At 37.0% G+C, this 21,729-nt stretch overlaps 2 protein-coding genes across 5 annotated transcripts in view; one reads left to right on the top strand and one right to left on the bottom strand.

The window, feature by feature from the left end:
- The window catches only part of TSR3 (TSR3 ribosome maturation factor), a 36,252-nt gene extending 34,462 nt beyond the window's left edge, over positions 1-1,790 (bottom strand). Inside the window, exon 1 of one of the 4 annotated variants that reach the window (XM_053694949.1) lies at positions 1,668-1,790. The gene's annotated coding sequence lies outside the window, so the exon portion shown is untranslated. The other 3 variants (XM_053694948.1, XM_053694946.1, XM_053694947.1) reach the window with 3 other exon arrangements.
- A 10-nt stretch (positions 1,791-1,800) lies between these two features.
- Positions 1,801-21,467, top strand: GNPTG (N-acetylglucosamine-1-phosphate transferase subunit gamma). Its single transcript, XM_053694950.1, has 11 exons — positions 1,801-1,876; positions 8,202-8,256; positions 9,305-9,372; positions 10,844-10,898; positions 12,011-12,094; positions 12,214-12,307; positions 13,798-13,912; positions 13,998-14,080; positions 15,596-15,727; positions 16,906-16,984; positions 20,779-21,467. Exons 1-11 carry the CDS (start codon positions 1,837-1,839, stop codon positions 20,883-20,885), a joined length of 912 nt encoding a protein of 303 aa, XP_053550925.1. The 5' UTR covers positions 1,801-1,836; the 3' UTR covers positions 20,886-21,467.
- The last annotated feature ends 262 nt before the right edge of the window (positions 21,468-21,729 follow it).

Genomic DNA, 21,729 nt, shown 5'->3' on the forward strand with positions numbered 1-21,729 from the left:
TTCTCTTGCTATCTTTATTTAAGAAGCAGGAATGTGATGCATAGGAGCAGGCCCATTTTTGGTTGAGAACCTGGGTTATGCTTGCTTATTGGTGGGTAAATGTAAGCCTCCAATAAGCAAGCACTATCCGTGGTGCTGAACCTAAAATGGGCTGGCTGCTAAGATTTACATTCCTGCTTTTAAAATAAAGATAGCAAGAGAATGAAGTAAAATTGATAATAGGAGTAAATTAGAAAGTTGCTTAAAATGTCATGCTCTATCTGAATCATGAAAGAAAAAATCTGGGTTCAGTGTCCCTTTAAAAATAGTGTGCTTACCTACAGGGGGTAATTATATAGCCTGAGACAGGACATGCAAGAGTGTACTTACCTACAGGGTAGGTAATTTTATAGCCTGTGACAGGACAAGCAAGAGTGTACTTACCTACAGGGGGTAATTATATAGCTAGTGACAGGACATTAAAGAGTGTACTTACCTACAGGGGGGTAATTTTGTAGCCTGTGACAGGACAAGCAAGAGTGTACTTACCTACAGGGGGTAATTATATAGCCTGTGACAGGACAAGCAAGAGTGTACTTACCTACAGGGGGTAATTATATTGCCTGTGACAGGACATTAAAGAGTGTACTTACCTACAGGGGGTAATTATATAGCCTGTGACAGGACAAGCAAGAGTGTACTTACCTACAGGGGGTTAATTATATTGCCTGTGACAGGACATTAAAGAGTGTACTTACCTACAGGGGGTAATTATATAGCTTGTGACAGGACATTAAAGAGTGTACTTACCTACAGGGAGGTAATTTTATAGCCTGAAACAGGACATGCTAGAGTGTACTTACCTACAGGGGGTAATTTTATAGCCTGTGACAAGACAAGCAAGAGTGTACTTACCTACAGGGGGGTAATTTTATAGCCTGTGACAAGACAAGCAAGAGTGTACTTACCTACAGGGGGGTAATTTTATAGCCTGTGACAAGACAAGCAAGAGTGTACTTACCTACAGGGGGGTAATTTTATAGCATGTGACAAGACAAGCAAGAGTGTGCTTACCTACAGGGGGGTAATTTTATAGCATGTGACAAGACAAGCAAGAGTGTGCTTACCTACAGGGGGGTAATTTTATAGCATGTGACAAGACAAGCAAGAGTGTGCTTACCTACAGGGGGGTAATTTTATAGCATGTGACAAGACAAGCAAGAGTGTGCTTACCTACAAGGGGGTAATTTTAGAGCATGGGACACTACAAGCAAAAGTGTACTTACCTACAGGGGGGTAATTTTATAGTCTGTGACAGGACATGCAAGAGCGTGCAGGGTACTTACATAACACCAGGAAGCCATAACAAGATTTACCCAGATTGATAAAACCTAGAGGACACGTTATATACTGGGGGCAACTCGGGGCTTTAGCCCCAGCTGTCTATCTGTGTACTCGGTGCTGTATTGGGCTGTGCACATGGAGCTGCCACTTTACCTGTCTCTGGATAACCTCGCAGTGTGTATACAACACAATACTGTGTTTCTCGCTTCCGTCTACTTCAATATTTAACCCCAGTTCTACAACGAAATTACTCTGAATTACAAACAATTGTACGTTTTATTTTCAGACTCGCCTCAACATTAGGCTCAGTTCATAAATAAGTGACTTGCCCACCAGATTCCTACCCGTGATATATTCCGTCAGTAGTGTTGCACTTTGTTTAACGCAAAGGTTAGTTTTTCGCCCGCCCACATTACATTAGCAAAATGCAGCAGCCAGCACAGCAGATATTTACACCCAGCATTCCGCGGGGCTAGAGTTCCGGGTTCAGCCAGGCACGTGGGTGGGGGCAGGATGGGACTCCGGCTGGGGCTGATATTGCTTCTCAGTTGGGGTGAGTACTGGACTAGGCGCAACATCTGAACCATGGTTCTGCCTGGTTAAAGGATGGTGTGGGCCCTCAGTGATACTCAGCATTGCTGATGTTTACATATTATATACCCTGTGGCTGTCACAGATGGTTACAGTAATCTCTGGCAAACAAGAGTCAAAAGCTCCTTGAAATGGCTTTATGTCAGCAGCTCAGCACTGCAAGTATAGCTTTAGGTCACTGCATGTATAGCTTTAGGTCACTACATTTATAGCTTTAGGTCACTACATTTATAGCTTTAGGTCACTACATTTATAGCTTTAGGTCACTGCATGTATAGCTTTAGGTCACTGCATGTATAGCTTTAGGTCACTACATTTATAGCTTTAGGTCACTACATTTATAGCTTTAGGTCACTACATTTATAGCTTTAGGTCACTGCATGTATAGCTTTAGGTCACTGCATGTATAGCTTTAGGTCACTGCATGTATTGCTTTAGGTCACTACATTTATTGTTTTAGGTCACTACATTTATTGTTTTAGGTCACTGCATTTATTGCTTTAGGTCACTGCATGTATAGCTTTAGGTCACTGCATGTATAGCTTTAGGTCACTGCATGTATTGCTTTAGGTCACTGCATTTATTGTTTTAGGTCACTGCATTTATCGCTTTAGGTCACTGCATTTATCGCTTTAGGTCACTGCATGTATAGCTTTAGGTCACTGCATGTATAGCTTTAGGTCACTGCATTTATTGCTTTAGGTCACTGCATGTATAGCTTTAGGTCACTGCATTTATCGCTTTAGGTCACTGCATTTATCGCTTTAGGTCACTGCATGTATAGCTTTAGGTCACTACATTTATTGCTTTAGGTCACTGCATGTATAGCTTTAGGTCACTGCATGTATAGCTTTAGGTCACTGCATGTATTGCTTTAGGTCACTGCATGTATAGCTTTAGGTCACTGCATGTATAGCTTTAGGTCACTGCATGTATAGCTTTAGGTCACTGCATGTATTGCTTTAGGTCACTGCATGTATAGCTTTAGGTCACTGCATTTATAGCTTTAGATCATAATAAGGGAGCAATATATTGTGGTTATAAAATGCTATCTACCACTTGTCAAGGCTGTTTGTTTAAGTGCTGGCAAACATCAATAACTATAATTTTATTGATGTTTTGCATTTTTACTGTATTACTATCTTTTCAATAAAAAATAATTTAAAAAAAGCTTGTTGGCAACCTTTACTTTGTTTTACAGCCAGGGACATACCCTTTGAAACAAGGAATTGTTTTGTAGATTGTTGGAGTAGGGTTCTGGAATCTGCACTGTCCATTCCAGCTTCTTTAAAAGAAGTGGGCAAAGTAAATATTTTTTTATACTAAATATAACATTTTATTGGGAATTCATTTTTGAGTTGTAAAGCTTCTATTTTTTGCTCCATTATCATTAAAGGGTCAATAAAGTACAAATTAAATGTCCATGATCTAGGACAGAGCATGCAATTTGAAACAACTTTCCAACTTACATCCATTATCTAATTTGCTGTGTTCTCTTGGTATCCTTTATTGAAAGCATTACCGGTGTAGGCCTATAAGCAGTAATGTATTACTAGAAGCTAGCTGATGATTGGTGGCTGCACATAAATGCCTCTTGTCATTGGCTCACCCTAGGTCCTAGTAGTGCATTACTTCTCCTTCAGCAAGTGGTACCAAGAGAATGGAGTCAATTTGATAATCAATGTAAAATGGAAACTTATTTAAAAGTGTATCCTCTTTCTAAAAATAAATTGGGTTTCAGGTCCATTTAAAGGGACTTTCCAAACAAAATTGGAATCCACAGTTTTGAATGGAAGCATTTTTGTAATATAGATGTGATAGCAAAAATGCTTATAATAAAAGCTATAGCTGGTTCATAAGTATATTTAAGTATGCACCGTGCACCAGCATTTTAAACACAGCAGTTGCTCAAGGAACATAAGGTGCTTGTAACACCTGGTAATAACTCTGTTAATTGCTGACATTAATTGTCAAATTGTGTCTTGTATTTTTATATCATTTTTTTATTTAAATGAATTGTACCCATGGACAGTGCTGCAGAATATGTTGGCGCTTCATAAATAAAGTATAATAATAATGATGATACAAGCCCTACTGGCATTCTGAGCGGCTACGTGCAGAGATAAATGTTAACACTAAAACAGTGATAACTTTACTAGAAGCATTTTTGCTAATACAGGTATATTGGAAATATTTTTCTATTCAAAGATGTAATTCATCTATGTGCATTTACATGTTGACCAGAATGTCCCTTTAAGTGTAGAAACATAGTATGACAAACATTATATGAGAAGCTACTGCTAAACGTTATTTATACGTCTTGTACCTAGAAACAACAAGAGAATCGTGCAACAAATAATTGCATGCCCTAAGGCTGCACTCTTCTCTTATCCAAAAACATTGTTTATCAAAATTGTGTATCCAGCTCCCATGCATAATACACGTAAAGCACACAGTGCTGGCCAGCAGGTATACCTCGCTTTACAACGCTTCACTAATACAGCGCTTTGTGGAGCTGAAGTTTAGCCTCCAAGGATTTTGAAACAGTGCTGTACTCATCGTGAGATTGCGAGAAAAGTGACTGGCACCATTTTGTTATGCACAGTTCACTCTGTTTACATCATTACAGTGCAATCTGTGTCTCAGTGCTATAGTCTGGCAAATTGTACTACAGTAATTGTCACTATTTTACAGGTACAGTATTTATTGAAAAATAATTGAATACTGTGCTATGCTAGTTTTAAACTAAACATAGCACTATTGCACCCCTAATATATGTTAGTTCAAACATGTTTTTAAACACACTGGCAAGTGAAAAGAACGCTAAAACCGCGTTGTTTCACGTTAAGGTGGTTTTCACTTTACAGCGGGGCTCTAGTCCCTAACCTACTGTATGAGCGGGGTATACCTGTATTTCTTTATCAGAGATAAATGTTCTATAATCAGTAGTCAATATATAGTGACTCTATGAAAAAGTGAACTTAATAGTTATTTATACAGCATAAGAATAATCCAAAGTGTTTTCCCCGAAACCTATTTAATGGGCACACCACCAGTCTGAATTTATTGACCACTCGGCTCAAATTTAAGCCAATATAAAAGTAAATGAGCTAAATTTATTTTTTTGGTAATGTTTGTTTCACAAATTACAGGGAGTGCAGAATTATTAGGCAAGTTGTATTTTTGAGGATTAATTTTATTATTGAACAACAACCATGTTCTCAATGAACCCAAAAAACTCATTAATATCAAAGCTGAATATTTTTGGAAGTAGTTTTTAGTTTGTTTTTAGTTATAGCTATTTTAGGGGGATATCTGTGTCTGCAGGTGACTATTACTGTGCATAATTATTAGGCAACTTAACAAAAAACAAATATATACCCATTTCAATTATTTATTTTTACCAGTGAAACCAATAAAACATCTCAACATTCACAAATATACATTTCTGACATTCAAAAACAAAACAAAAACAAATCAGTGACCAATATAGCCACCTTTCTTTGCAAGGACACTCAAAAGCCTGCCATCCATGGATTCTGTCAGTGTTTTGATCTGTTCACCATCAACATTGCGTGCAGCAGCAACCACAGCCTCCCAGACACTGTTCAGAGAGGTGTACTGTTTTCCCTCCTTGTAAATCTCACATTTGATGATGGACCACAGGTTCTCAATGGGGTTCAGATCAGGTGAACAAGGAGGCCATGTCATTAGATTTTCTTCTTTTATACCCTTTCTTGCCAGCCACGCTGTGGAGTACTTGGACGCGTGTGATGGAGCATTGTCCTGCATGAAAATCATGTTTTTCTTGAAGGATGCAGACTTCTTCCTGTACCACTGCTTGAAGAAGGTGTCTTCCAGAAACTGGCAGTAGGACTGGGAGTTGAGCTTGACTCCATCCTCAACCCGAAAAGGCCCCACAAGCTCATCTTTGATGATACCAGCCCAAACCAGTACTCCACCTCCACCTTGCTGGCGTCTGAGTCGGACTGGAGCTCTCTGCCCTTTACCAATCCAGCCACGGGCCCATCCATCTGGCCCATCAAGACTCACTCTCATTTCATCAGTCCATAAAACCTTAGAAAAATCAGTCTTGAGATATTTCTTGGCCCAGTCTTGACGTTTCAGCTTGTGTGTCTTGTTCAGTGGTGGTCATCTTTCAGCCTTTCTTACCTTGGCCATGTCTCTGAGTATTGCACACCTTGTGCTTTTGGGCACTCCAGTGATGTTGCAGCTCTGAAATATGGCCAAACTGGTGGCAAGTGGCATCTTGGCAGCTGCACGCTTGACTTTTCTCAGTTCATGGGCAGTTATTTTGCGCCTTGGTTTTTCCACACGCTTCTTGGGACCCTGTTGACTATTTTGAATGAAACTCTTGATTGTTCGATGATCACGCTTCAGAAGCTTTGCAATTTTAAGAGTGCTGCATCCCTCTGCAAGATATCTCACTATTTTTTACTTTTCTGAGCATGTCAAGTCCTTCTTTTGACCCATTTTGCCAAAGGAAAGGAAGTTGCCTAATAATTATGCACACCTGATATAGGGTGTTGATGTCATTAGACCACACCCCTTCTCATTACAGAGATGCACATCACCTAATATGCTTAATTGGTAGTAGGCTTTCGAGCCTATACAGCTTGGAGTAAGACAACATGCATAAAGAGGATGATGTGGTCAAAATACTCATTTGCCTAATAATTCTGCACTCCCTGTATTATTGTCAGTGTATGTTAACCTAAGTAATTCATTTGTGCTTTTGAAAAGCTTAAAGTGATTGTAAATTTACTGAAATTCGGAATTACCTGCATATTCCTCATGTCTGTAGCACCTAAATCACAATTTTTTTTATTATTATGTGAAAGGTATGTTTATTAATTTAGATTTTAATTACCTTGCTTTATCGTTGCTAGCTCCGCCCCCGGCATTACTTCCTTGTCTGAGTATAGAGCAGATCACCGGCTCTCTACGTCATTATATGGGCACGGATCGAATTGTGCATGTGTTCAGTCTATCAGTCTGCAATCTAATATGTAGCGCATGTGCTTTGCAAACATGTGGTGTGTTAGGTTTTTTCAGTAGCCGACTGGCCTGGGTTTTGATTGACTTTCGAAATCAATAGCAGCGATTTTACGGTCGGAGGAATGGAGGGTCAATTGGAGGATTAAAAAGTAATTATTTAGAAAAAACATAGGGTTTTAAGAGATTTCACAAATGAAAGTCCATTTTGATTTACTAGAGGACCGCATGTTTGACACTGTCATTGTTTACCATTACTTATAAGTACCAGAGAATGTTTTAATATTGTAAAGTATTACACTGTCCTACCCAGCTACTTCATAATACCATTTTATTGTGGTGGCCTGGGCGCTTAGTGTAACATACATTGTCCAGAATAAATGGGGTAACCGCTAGCAACTTACTCACCTTGATTACTTTGTGCACCTCACATATTGTTTTTGTTTTACATAGTAACATAGTAGATGAGATTGAAAAAAGACTGAAGTCCATCAAGTTCAACCTATACAAATATAAAATACTTACAAAAAGCTCTAGTTAAGCTCAGATAATCCCACTAAAAGGTGACCCATTTAATACTAGCAATCATATCCATGAATTTTGTTTCTAGACAGAAATGTATCCAAACAATTGTTAAATGTATCTAGGGTATTGGCATTCACTACCTCCTTTGGTAATAAGTTCCACAATTTTATTGCTCTTACAGTTTGTTGTTTATTTCTCTGTGGATAGGGAAAACAGGAATGCAGGAAGTATATGGAGCATTGGTGCATTTGGAACATACAAGTACCTCTACCTACAAGAAATCAGAGCTGTGTATATTTCTGGCACAAAGGGGAGAAACTGTTATTGATACAATGTTGGTTAAATTTTAAACCTTGCGTTACTTGCAAAAAGGACTAACCCATAGCCCTGTGTGTTACTGGCCCAAAGGAGGGAGGTAAACTATTGTGCTGATTGTTACTGGCACAAAACGTTTAGACCACTGCAGTATATTTTACTAGCGTAATGATGGTTAAATTGTTTCTCAAGCAACAGCTATATCATTGCTGTATGTATAACAGGTACAAAGGAGGGGGAAACATCTCATTGCTGCCTGCTTAAAAGGGTTAAACCATTGCTGTATGTGTTATACAACTTAATTTGTTGTTATGTGTGTTACCAGCACTGTGAGGATTAAAATAGTGCTGTGCTACCAAATGACTAATATTATTGATCTATGTGTATTAGTGGCAGCCAAGGGGAATTACTATCATTATTTTCATTTTTAGTGCACAATGTAGCAGCTGGAAAGATGAAGATTGTTGAAGAACCAAATACATTTGGGTATGTCATTTAATTTGTACTTTCCAATATGCCATGCTTAGGTCTAGCACCCACTGCATCTTGGGACTTGTAGGGTTTCTTGGATATCTGGTTTAAAGGGACATAAAACCCAAAAATTTTCTTTCATGATTCAGATAGAGAATACGATTTTAAACAACTTTCCAATTTACTTTTATTATTTAATTTGCTTCCTTCTCTTGTTATCCTTTGCTGAAAGGTTTATCTAGGCAAGCTTAGGGGCAGCAGAAAACCTAGGTTCTAGCTGTTGATTGGTGCCTGCATATATTGATTGTGATTGGCTCACCCATGTCACGTGTTCAGTAAGAAACCATTCTCGTATTATCCTTTATGGAAAAGCATACCTAGGTAAGCTCAGGAGTAGCAATGTACTACTGGGAGATAGCTTGTGATTTGATCACTAGATGTGTTCAGCTAGCTCCCAGTAGTGGATTGCTGCTCTACACCAGAATTTTTATGGTTTAAAAAGATAGATAATCCCTTTATTAACCATTCCCTAGTTTTGCATAACTAATGCAGTTATATTAATATACTTTTTACCTCTGTAATTACCTTGTATCTAAGCCTCTGCAGACTGCCCCCTTATTTCAGTACTTTTTACAGACTTTCATTTTAGCCAATCAGTGCTGACTCCTAGGTAACTCTGTGAGCACAATGTTATCTATATGGCACACATGAACTAACATCCTCTAGTTGTGAAAAACTGTCAAAATGAATTCAGATAAGAGGTGGCCTTCAGTGGCTAAGAAATTGGCATATGAGCCTCCTAGGTTTAGCTTTTAACTAAGAATACCAAGAGAATAAAGCAAACTTGATGATAAAAGTACATTAAAAAGTTGTTTGAAATTATATGCTCTGTCTGAATAATTAAAGTTTATTTTTGATTAGGCGTTAGACACATAGAGTATCTTATTCTTGCTATATTGCATGCATAAAACACAGCATTTTCATTTTGCGGTTGTATGTCCCTTTAATGATAATCTATATGTTAGTATATATTTTAATGTTTGTTTTTTCCTCTCTATAAAAGGTTGAACAACCCATTTTTGCCCCAGCCTAACAGACTCCAGCCAAAGACTGAACCATCTGCTGTTTCAGGTTTGTAAATTATGCAGGGAGAGGAGAAAAATGTTTTGCAAAGTAGGATGAAAATATTAATACATAAATCAAAAGGAGAACCTCATAAAATGTAAATGACGATTAAAAAAGGCTTTTCATTATTACTACATAGAATAAAAATGTAGAAACATGGGTTACACTATTTTGCTTCTCCTTAGTGCACCACCTAATAATATTAGTATATTCAGAAATGATATCTTGGTGTGGAACGGTAAAAGCGGATTCTAGATTCTCATTTGTAAAAGCGTAATGTGCTCTCGCACACTGGCAGTCATTTTGTTTACAGGTCTGATAGAGCTGATATGACCGGAGTGTCCGTCTGCATTTTATGTCTCTTTTAAAGGGAGATGAAACTCCAAATTTTTATTTTGTGATTCATATACAGTGTAGAGTTTAAAAAATAAATAATTCAAATTTACTTCTGTTATCAAATTTATTTTCTTGTCTTGGTGTCCTTTGGTGAAAAACAGGTAGGTAGGCTTAGGGGTGTGCATGTATCTGGAACACTATATGGCATCAGTTTGCAAGACTGCTTTTAACAAAGTAATACTTAAAAGGATAGTAAACCCAAAAAAATCTCTTTCATGATTCAGATAGAGCCTGTAATTGTAAGCAATTTTCTAATTTACTCCTATTATCAACTTTTCTTCGTTCTCTTGGTATCTTTATTTAAAAAGCAGAAATGTATGTTTAAGAGCCGGCCCATTTTTGGTTCAGAACCTGGTTTGCACTTGCTTATTGGTGACTAAATGTAACTAACCAATCAGCAAGTGCAACCCAGGTTCTCAATGAAAAATGGGCCGGCTCTTAAACATACATTTCTTCTTTTCAAATAAAGATAGCAAGAAAAGGGAAGATAAATTGATAATAGGAGTAAATTAGAAAGTTACAATCGCTGCTCTATCTGAATCGTGAAAGAAAACATTTGAGTTTACTATCCCTTTAATGTCGGGGATGGCCAACTGGCGGCCCTCGGGACTCATGCGGCCCTCTGCATTAGTATTTGTGACCCCTGGGGAAAAGAAAAGCTGCGTGGTTTGAGGATTTATGAAAAAGGTTCAAACAAGGCAGCCACAACTCAAAACTTTGGAAGTTTTTAGGAAATATATCATTTGTGTGTTAAATACCCATACATCTAAAGAATTGAACTGCGGCCCCATGTGTTAGGAAGTTGGACATTACTGCTTTATACAAACACTGCTGCCATCTAGTGCTGAAATGATTCCTGCAAATCTGCTACTATAAAGTGCTCCAAACACGTGCACTCTACCTACCTAGGTATCTTCTTCAGCGAAGAATAACATAAGAACAAAGTAACTTGATACTAGAAGTAAATTGGAAACTTTTCTGAAATCGAATTCTGTATCTGAATTACAAAAGATAAAATTGGGTTTCATAACCATTTGAATTAGGATAATTAACACTTTTCTTATTGTCAAACTCTCTGCAGGTCCTCCTCACCTTTTCAGGTTGGCTGGAAAGTGCTTCAGTTTTGTGGAATCCACGTAAGTATCATTTAGTGGGGTACTATTGTGTTTGATAAATGGTTACTAATCACTCGCCCTTTATAAGTTCAATGAAGTCAAAATAAACTTGTATGATTTATTGAATCTACCTTTCTCTCTTGGTATCTGTTGTTCCTCCTGTCTATAAGAGCATACTGAGGTAGGCCCAGGAAGCGTGCACGTGTGTTCAGTGTGCTATAAGGAAGCAGTGTTTGCAACAGTGTTATACATAAAGCGCCCAAGTAACATGAATATTCCAGAGCCATACCTAGGTGTGCTCTCAGCAAAAACTAACTAAATAGCTTTTTTTTTTTTTTAAGATGTATCTGAAACAGTAATGTTTCATTTTGACTTCCAGGTCCCTTTACAAAAGCTTAATTGTCTCTCTATTACTCTGCTTATACTTTCCCTTTATTTAAAGGGACAGTCTACGTTATAATTTTTATTGTTTTAAAAGATAAATAATCCCTTTATTACCCATTCCGCAGTTTTGCATAACCAACACTGTTATATTAATGTACTTTACCTCTGTGATTACCTTGTATCTAAGCCTCTTCTGACAGCCCCCTGATAACATGACTATTATCTATTGACTTGCATTTTAGCCAATTAGTGCTGTATCAGGCACAACTCTGGGAGTGAGCACAATGTTATCTATATGGCTCACATGAACAAGCAGTATCCTGTTGTGAAAAGCAAATACAAAAGCATGTGATAAGAGGCTGTCTATAGTGGCTTAGAAACAGGCAGCAATTTAGAGGTTTAAAGGTAGTAAAGTATATTAATATAACAATGTTGGTTGTGCAAAGCTGGGGAATGGTTAGTAAAGGCGTTATCTATCTTTTTAAACAATAACGGTTTTAGTGTAGACTGTCCCTTTAATTAGGTATAATAGCTTTCTGTGTTTGCAGTGTTTTCTTTTTTATTGTTTTTCATTTTACATTTTCCCTCTCACCTTGCACTTTTGTTCACTTTTATTTGCTTTACCTTAAAGGTAGTGCTTTTTAATACCCTTTTATTTCATTCAATAACATATGCACTTTAAATCCTTCTACAGAGATGCAAGTGAATAACCTAGTCACAGTCCTGAATAGTACTTTTTTTATTCATAGGTACAAATATGAATTTTGCCCTTTTCACAATGTCACTCAGCATGAGCAATCCTTTCGGTGGAATGCGTACAGTGGTATTTTGGGGTGAGACCTTATGCTAATTCTTTACATTGATTTGTCTACGATCAAGCTTTTTGTAGTGTTATGTGAGAGCCCTGATGATGGCTGGAATGTCTAATACAATTGGTTTATTCTTAATCTAGAATATGGCAAGAATGGGAAATTGAGAACAATACATTTAGTGGCATGTGGATGAGAGAAGGGGACTCCTGCGGGAACAAAAACAGACAAACAAAGGTTGGTCTTCATATTTTTGTGCTTTAAATATGTTTTGTGTGTGTAAATATATAATTTTTTTTTTTTTTTTTCTCTCACAAGTCACCAGTTGCAAAATTGGACAGAAAACAGCTCATCCGATTTTGCAACCGCATGCGTGCGCCTATGTCAGCACTTATGACCATCAGATTTTGCAACCACTTACAAAGCACATGCGTGCGTGTTACACACACATTTGTGAACACATCTGAGGTCGCAAAATGTAATGGTCACAAGCGCTGTACTTATGTGCACCTATTATTTGTGAGCACATCTGAGGTCGCAAAATCTAACAGCACAAGCGCTGTACTTATGTGCGCCTATCATGGATTTATAGCTTTATTAATGGGCGCACATAAATCAGAGCTTGTGCAGTTTGCTTTATACAGGGTAAAAGGAATCTTGAAGAAGGAAGGCTGTAACTCCATTTTGCAACGCCATGCCACACCCTCTTCCAACAATACAACAACCCAAAGCACAGCTCAAAACTATGCAAGAACTATTTATGGAAAAAGCAGTCAACTGTCTTTAATGGTGTGGCCAGCACAATCACAGATCTAGTGACTGTATGGTACATAAGAAGTGCACATCAAGCCAATCCAACTTATGGGAGGTGCTTAAGGTAGCATGGGGAGAAATCTAATCAGATTACAACAACAAATTGATAACTAAAATGCCAAAGGTCTGCAAGGCTGTATTTGCTACACATGGAGGATTCTCTCTGTGTGTGTGTGTGTGTGTGTATGTATGTATGTATGTGTGTGTGTATATATATGTGTATATATATATAACACACAGAGAAAACCCAGCACTCACTTACAAGCTCTCAGCTAAGATTTAAAAGCAAAAATGGAAAGGTTAGTTACCGCATCTCTCCAAATGGGACAAGCCCAGGTACCTCGTCAAGATCATTTCCAATACCTGGGACCCTAAAACAGCCACACAATGCAAGCTCTCAAATCAAAACAAACTGGGAACAAGGGAAGGGTGCACAGGCATATGTAATCACCCTAGACATATACAAAACACGGAAGGGAACTGCACTCTCATACCGGACTGGGTACACATCCCATGACCCTGCAACATGCTCAGCCCTTGGTGCCACTGGCACTCACAGGAAGCTGTGCTGTCCCCAGAGCTTTTAAATCTTAGCTGAGAGCTTGTAAGTGAGTGCTGGGTTTTCTTTGTGTGTTGTATTAATTTGTTTTGTAATTTTCCCTATGGTTCTTGCACCCAGACCTGTCTGGGGTTAACTGCCTGTGACTCTGGGGACAGCACAGCTTCCTGTGAGTGCCAGTGGCACCCAGGGCTGAGCATGTTGCAGGGTCATGGGATGTGTACCCGGTCCGGTATGAGAGTGCAGTTCCCTTCCGTGTTTTATATATATATATATATATATATATGTGTGTGTGTTTCTTTATGTATATGTGTGTTTTTATACAGATACACAACTTTTTTATTTTTACACGCAGATTCTATTGGTTTGTGGAAGAAGCAATAAGTTGTCTCAAGTGTCGGAGCCAAGCACATGTATCTACTTTCTGACCTTTGAAACGCCTCTAGTTTGCCATCCTCACTCCCTGTTAGGTAGGTTACTCAGCTAGACAAGAGACGAGTGATGAACAAGGCTGCTCTGTCCCTAAACGACTAAAGCATAATCTTTTGGTTGCAGTATATCCAGCCCTGGTGGAAACTTTGCAGAGCAAATGGGATACGGCAGAACAGTCATTGTATGATGGTTTAATTACTGAGCAGGTCTGTATGAAGTTACTTGTGTTCTCACTAAAATATTTACTTAAAGGGACATGAATCACTTTTTTTTTTTTTTATGATTCAGATAGAGCATAACATTTTAAACAACTTCCTAATTTACTTCTATGATTATTTGTATTGCTGCATCTAGCCTACAAAGGATACCAAAAGAATAAAGCAAATTGGAAAGTTGTTTAACATTGCATGCTCTATCTGAATTATGAAAGAAAGATTAAGAATTCCACGCCCCTTTAAAGGGTCATTAACCCCTTGAGCCAATTGGGTAGGTATTACATCACACTGTACCTACGTCCAACACTGTGGTGCCTGCTGCAGTCCCCGCTGTTAGCTTAGACAGCGGAGACGGCATCTGCCCTCATATGGTCAAGGGAGGGGGGCGCTGATTAGGCTCCCTTACTATATGAAGGACAATGGCCAATCATTATTCTGTAAGGATCGTTCATTGGTGCCGAGTGGGAGCAGTGAGAGGGGAGGTGGGAGGGTGGCCCAGCAAGGAGGGGGAGGGAGGGGGGTTCCCTACACTACAGAAACAAAAGATAGGGGAGAGATAGGACCCTACACTATGGAACTATATAGGCTGAAGGGGGACCCTACAGTAATTGGGTGGAGGGGGGAGGGTGCAGGGGGTTGCTACACTACAGAAAAAGTACTAAAAATAAAAAAAAAAAAAAAGAGATATTTGTTATCTCCATGATTTCCTGTATCTAAGCCTCTGCTTAGATGCACTGTAGACTGCCCCTTATCTCAGAGCTTTTTAAAAACTTACATGTCAGCCAATTAGTGCTGGTTCCTGTATAACCATTATAATTTTCCACTGGAGTAAGCAATATTTTATCTATATGGCAAACATGAACTAGCATTGTCTGAATTTAAAAAAGCTAATAAAAAGCACTGAGATAAGAGGCGACCTGCAGAGTCTTAGAAACAGGCACATTTAGAGTCTATAAAGTATATAAATATAACAATGTTGTTTACGCAAGTTAATGAGTAAAGACATTATCTATCTTTTTAAACAATAAAAAAAAACAAGCAGAGTATCCATTTAAAGAAATACATCTGGTTTGTGTATCACCCATTTGGTATATAAATTATGAGACAACTTCAAAGTTAAAGGGACTTTAGAATGAGCATGCAATTTTAAACAACTTTCTAATTTACTTCTATTATCTAATTTGCTTCATTCTCTTGATATTCTTTGCTGAAAAGCATATCTAGATAGGCTCAGTAGCTGCTGATTGGTGGTGCACATGTGATTGGTTCACCCATGTGCATTGCTATTTCTTCAACAAAGGCTATCTAAAAAATGAAGAAAATTAGATAATAGAAGTAAATTGGAATATTGTTTAACATTGTATTCTCTATCTGAATCATGAAAGAAAAAATTTGAGTTTAGCATCCCTTTAAATAACAACTGGTATAACTGAGACATCGCATTGCATGTAGGGTAGAGTATACAAAAACAAAAAAACAATGACTTGTCTTTTAAAAAAAAAACAGGGCTATAGAAAATCACTACGGAGTATTTTTCAAGAAGCTGGATACCTAAAAAAGACAACCGGTAATGAGAGCAATGTAAAGGAAAACGAGACCGAGAGCACGCAATTAGAGTCATTGGATAAATGCAGGAAGGTACGTTTTTTAGACCTGTGTATATACAGCCCACGAGTTTCTTTTGTAAAGAACGTAGGTTGGTAATGAAAAGTAGAATATGTTTAAAATATAGGGATCTATGTATATACTGTGAGAAGCATTTCAATTGTTCTAGTGTTCCAAATCAATGTGGGAAGGTAACCAGCTAGTCCTGGCATCAAACCACTCTTCTAGTTTATATTAAAATGGCAATAAACGCAAAAGACAGTGTTTAAATCATATTGTTCAATAAAAAAGAATATATTTATTAAAACATTTAGTATATAAAAACAATGATGCATAAAAACTGGTAAATACATAAAAACAAGGATAAATACATAAAACCAATGGTAAATACATAAAAACAATGATGCATAAAAACTGGTAAATACATAAAAACAAGGATAAATACATAAAACCAATGGTAAATACATAAAAACAAGGATAAATACATAAAAACAATGGTAAATACATAAAAACAATGATAAATACATAAAAACAATGATAAATACATAAAAATAAGGATACCTGCATCAAATTGAGGATCCACAAACATAGCTTGTCTACTATCTTAAAGGGCTATGAAACCCCAAAAAAATATTTTGTGATTCAGACAGAGCCTACAATTTTCAAACAGTTTCCAATTACGTCTATTATCAAATTTGCTTTGTTCCTATGATATTCTTTACTGAAGCGATACCTACCTGGAACACTATATAGCAGGAAATAGTGCTGCCATTTAGTGCTCTTGCAAAACGTTTGCCATATAATGCTCTAGACACATGCAGCCTCCTAAGCTTACATCCCTGCTTTTCAACAAAAAGATACTAAGAGAACGAAGAACATTTGATAATTGAAGTAAATTAGAAAGTTGTTTGAAATTGCATGCTCCATCTAAATCATGAAATAAACCGTTTGGGCTTCCTGTTCCTTTAAGTCTGGGAAGACTATATGACAAAAACTACGCGTTTCAGGTCCCTTTTCTTTCTTAGAAGACTAGCAGACTTACCAACTATATATTGTTCTTTGTCTCTTTTTCTTGTGGTATCCCTGCTACTTTTATATTTTAATATTAAATTAGGGTATAATTAAACAATGCAAGGATATGTGAGAGGTCAATTTAGTATTCTCTGTGATGTGGGAGGAAATAACTTTCTCTGATTTTGGTGCTTTTCCAGGCCTACTCAGACCTATCCAAAGAGATAAAACGACTGGAAGGTATTTTGGATCTGAATGACATCACATATGAAAAACCCGGTACGTAAGGGAAACAAATACAAATAGCTTTCTCAATGACTAAAGCAGTGAGACAGAAGCTTTCTTTTGACAGATGGATATGATACATATTAAAGGGACACTAAACCCAACATTTTTCTTTCATGATTCAGGTAGAGAATACAATTTTAAACAACATTCCAATTTACTTCTATTATCAAATTTGCTTCATTCTTTAGATATCCATTGCAGAATAAATAGTAATGCACATGGGTGAGCCAATCACACAAGGCATCTATGTGCAGCCACCAATCAGCAGCTACTGAGCCTATCTAGATATACTTTTCATCAAAGGATATCAAGAGAATGAAGCAAAATAGATAATAGAAGTGAATTAGAAAGTTGTTTAAACTTTGCATGCTCTACCTGAATCATGAAAAATGGGTTTCCTTTAAGCACTTTGAAATTGTAATATAAAATGTTTAATTATATGTAGCAAAACATTATGAAAACTGCTTTTCAGTTTCTGGAAGTTTAATACTGTGATATTTCACACAGTCATTGGTTGAATATTCTAGTGACTCATTTATAACTGTCCATAATTGGGCCTCAGTCAAGAAGAATACCTGGGTAGCAACATGTCAGCTTCCATTGCTTACCGAACACTGAAACTTATTATTTTCAAAATGACTCTTCCCCCAATATTTAAACAACTTGTATAACCTTAAAAATACATCTGCATTTTTATTATCAGGGTATTACTTTGAATGTCATTCTGTATAGCATTTATTCATTGTCCCTTTAAATGATTTAAAAGGACCCAAGTGTTGAAGCACTTAAAAGTGATGCAGCATAGCTGTAAAAAGCGGACTAGAAAATATCACCTGAACATCTCTAGGTAAAAAAGGAAGATATTTACCTCAAAATATTATTATTCAACCCCCACTGTAAAGAGAATTTAGTCCCAGGACTTCCAAGGGAGTGTGCACCTATCATGTGCAGGCACAGTCATGTTATTTTCCTATTCATAGTGCAGAATTATATAACATTATCTTAGCGCAATCATTATACATTAAAGTATTGCAGCCATATTTTATGATAAAGTCTAGTTTTTCAGACCACTGGTCTGTTTTTTTTTCTTAAGCGCATCTGGGCAGCTGTCTACTCTGATCCCGCCTTTAAACTCAATGTAGCTCGCATCCACTCTGATCTGGTAGCGGGAGCGAGCTACATTAAGTTTAAAGGCACAATCGGGCCAGCTGTGAGTAGACAGCTTCCCAGATGCGCTTAAAGTGAATGTTAATTTTGATGCTAAAGTGCCCGGTTTTTCAAAATTTTATTAAAAAAGGGGCACTTTAATTCATCAAAATTTACATTTCACTCATGTTGTGAAAAAATACTTGCTTTTTAAACTTGACAGCTGCTGCAGCTTCCTCCACCCGTCGCAAAGCCTCTTCCTGGGTCTAAAATTAGGAATCCGGCTTCCTCCAATCACAGCGTTGAATCAGACACTAATTCCGGGGGGGGGAAGCCGTGATTGGAGGATGACCTATCCACCATTTCTGATGTCAGAAATGGCTTGCAACGACCGGAGGAAGCTGGAGCTGCTGTCAAGATTAAAAGGTATGGGGGGTTTTTCACAACAGGAGTGAAATGTAAATTTTGATGAATTAAAGTGCCCCTGTTTTTAATCGAATTTTTAAAAACTGGGCACTTTAGCATCAAAATTGACATTCACTTTAAGAAAAAAAAAACAGACCCGCTCAGCAGAGCAAGGAGCGGCAGTCTATGCACTATGTGCAGAATTATATAACATTATTTTTTAGGTTTACTGCCCCTTTAAGGAAGTTTACTGTGAAATCTCATGAGATTTAAGTGAAATATCATGAGATCACAGCAAAGCAATGTGTGACCTCAGCACTGCTGATGCTTATTGGCTATTGTTTTTTTTTCCAACTTGCATATTTACAGCAGCTCTAACTGTTCACAGAGCACTTACTCTGGTGAGCTGAATAATGTTTTAGGTACAATATCTTCCCTTTTTTACATAGTGACGTTCAGGTGATATTTTCATGTCGGCTTTTTACAGTTATGCTGCCACTTTCATGTGATTTAGCATATAAGTATTATATCCCTTTAAGTCACCTGTGCATTGCATTTTAAAGAGGGTCTTTTAAATATATTACAGTTTTGCTAATAGGAATTTTTAGCTTAATATTGGCTTAAATTTTAGATGAGGGGTCCGTAAAATCATACGGGTGGTGTGCCCGTTAGGTCCTGAGAAGAACACTGCATCGTATGTCCTGCGTAGATTATTATATGGTGATACTCAAATAATATATTTTTTGTGAAGTTACAGTTTAGTGTTAAAGAGAGAGAGTGAACAGTGTTATAAAATGTGTGCTAGATACATATGAAAAAGAATTAGTTAAACATTCTAAAGAATATACCTAGGTATCTTGCTCACTGGCCAATACACAAAAAGAAATACAAAATAAAAAGTTGATTTATTCAGCACAGAAAACTCTGCTTTTCTAAAATAATAATAATAAAAAATGAGAAAGAGAGAACAATGTAATACAATTTCTTTACATGAAACAGAAAAACGTGTGGACTATATCAATTAAGACTACAAAAATGCAGGAAATTCCACACTCGAAAAAACCCAAAAACAAGTATATTGAAAAAGAATCGGTTACATTAATGCACACAGTATAAGTAAATTTATCTGTCAATATACAAGTCAGTCTGCCTTGCTACTGGTTGACTTGTTTTGTTCCTATTTTCACTGCTGATTTAATATTGAAAGTTAAACCGCCTCACTATTGTAATATAAATAGCAGTTTCATATCCCACCCAAGGCACTTAAAACTTCCAAAAGTTTTGATTTATAAGCAGGTAGTGCAGGGCTGATTGCAGTTTAAATGGTAACGGCACCAAAATCACATTGTGTTTTGGCCACATGTTTTGCTGGGAACTGTAGTTCCCAGGCTTAGCATAGTGCAATCATGGTTCAGTAAAAGTTGAGATGCAGGTGACAAGGTAAATGGCGGGGACAAGAGACACCCAACTAGCTGCCAAGTCCATTTTAAGGCCAATACTTTTATATCATTCTTAAAATTAGGATAGAATGGAATAACAGCTATCTCTGAATTGATACTTTGAGAATTAAACACCTTAGGAAGAGAAGGAAACGTACTAAAGATCTCTAAGTTAATTAAAAAATCGGATAACACAGAAAGTGACGCTCTTAGCTTTGAAACACATCTATATAAAAATACACCAGGGCTGTGTAAATGATCTTTAAAGTCATGAACATTAAGGACTGTTTATGCAAGTAGTAAAGCAACAGAGTCTTTAGACTCGAATTCAGATCCCAATGATGGTAACAACATCAGACTGGAGAGCCTTTGTCCCAATTAAGACTAAAATTTAAAGGGATACTAAACCCAAATTTTTTCTTTCATGATTCAGATAGAGCAAGCAATTTTAAGCAACTTTCTCATTTACCCCTATTATCATTTTTTTTCTTCCTTCTCTTGCTATCTTTATTTGAAAAAGCAGGAATGTAAACTTAAGAGCCGGACCATTTTTGGTTCAGGACCTGGGTAGCACTTGCTGATTGGTGGTTAAATGTAGCCACCAATTGGCAATCACTACCCAAGAGGCTTTAGTAAGAGGAGGCAGGCTTTTAGTTAAAAAAAAGTATACACTGTCATCTGTTACATTCCTGTTTGAAGAATGCGATAATTGCAAATAATATTTAATAATATGTAACAGATAAACAGATTTGTTTTCATAATATTTACCATTGTAAATGTGTCTTCAACATAAAGGAGAACGAGTACAAGTTGTCCGATCAGTTGGCTTGAGCACACCTGCAGCAAACGTTGACGATAAACATCATCTGCGTGGTGATACAGGAGTTCGCACTGATCAATAGCATCAGTGGCATTTTCAACTATTTTGAAAGATATTCGTTTGGCGACCTTTATTCTGCTGATTGTTTTATTTGTCTTGTTATCTTTAATCAGCACTTGAATTTTGCTCCAGATCTGTGTGAATGGATTTGTAAAGCGTTTTCCCCACCACATTTCTGTGTTTAAATTATAAATGTAAAGGGTTGGGGAGAATATTAATGTTAAGACCTTACAGTTAGTGGTTGTGACAAGTTAACTTCACACTTATGTATATATGTTGTATTTCAGAAACTAAGTTTATGTAAAATAGCATAAGTTATTTGTTTAATAACATTAATTGGTTGCTTTTTTTAAAAAAAAATTTATGAACACGTCATATACAAATGTAAAATTTCACAGCTGTTTACTTACAAAAAGAAAAAAATGACTTATTTTGAGTAAAGGTTTTAAAAACTATTATTTTAATATACAGGTACAAATCCACAAAACCGGAATTCCAAAATCCAAACTTATTCTGAAATCCAAACTTTGTAATTAATATTTTTTTCAAAATAAAATTATCAAAAATGACTTCTTTCCCCGTCTTGAAGTCATAATCTTCTCTGCCTGTGTCTTTGGTTTGATTTTGTGTTCTAAAAATGCAAATATTAGTCTATATTTAAAACAACAAATATTACTTTTCTGATTACAGTACTGTGCTATCTTTTTGATGGTATTTTGTGTACAAAGGTATATAAAACTATCCTGACACCTTTAGGTCAGGCTAAACCCGAACCTTCTTACGCCGTGCACAGCACAGAAAATACATTTTTGCAGAGTACACACTACGTATAATGGCGCATAAACACAAACTTGCTCACATACTAG

The sequence above is a fragment of the Bombina bombina genome, chromosome 11, assembly GCF_027579735.1.
Source record: "Bombina bombina isolate aBomBom1 chromosome 11, aBomBom1.pri, whole genome shotgun sequence".
Taxonomy (NCBI): domain Eukaryota; kingdom Metazoa; phylum Chordata; class Amphibia; order Anura; family Bombinatoridae; genus Bombina; species Bombina bombina.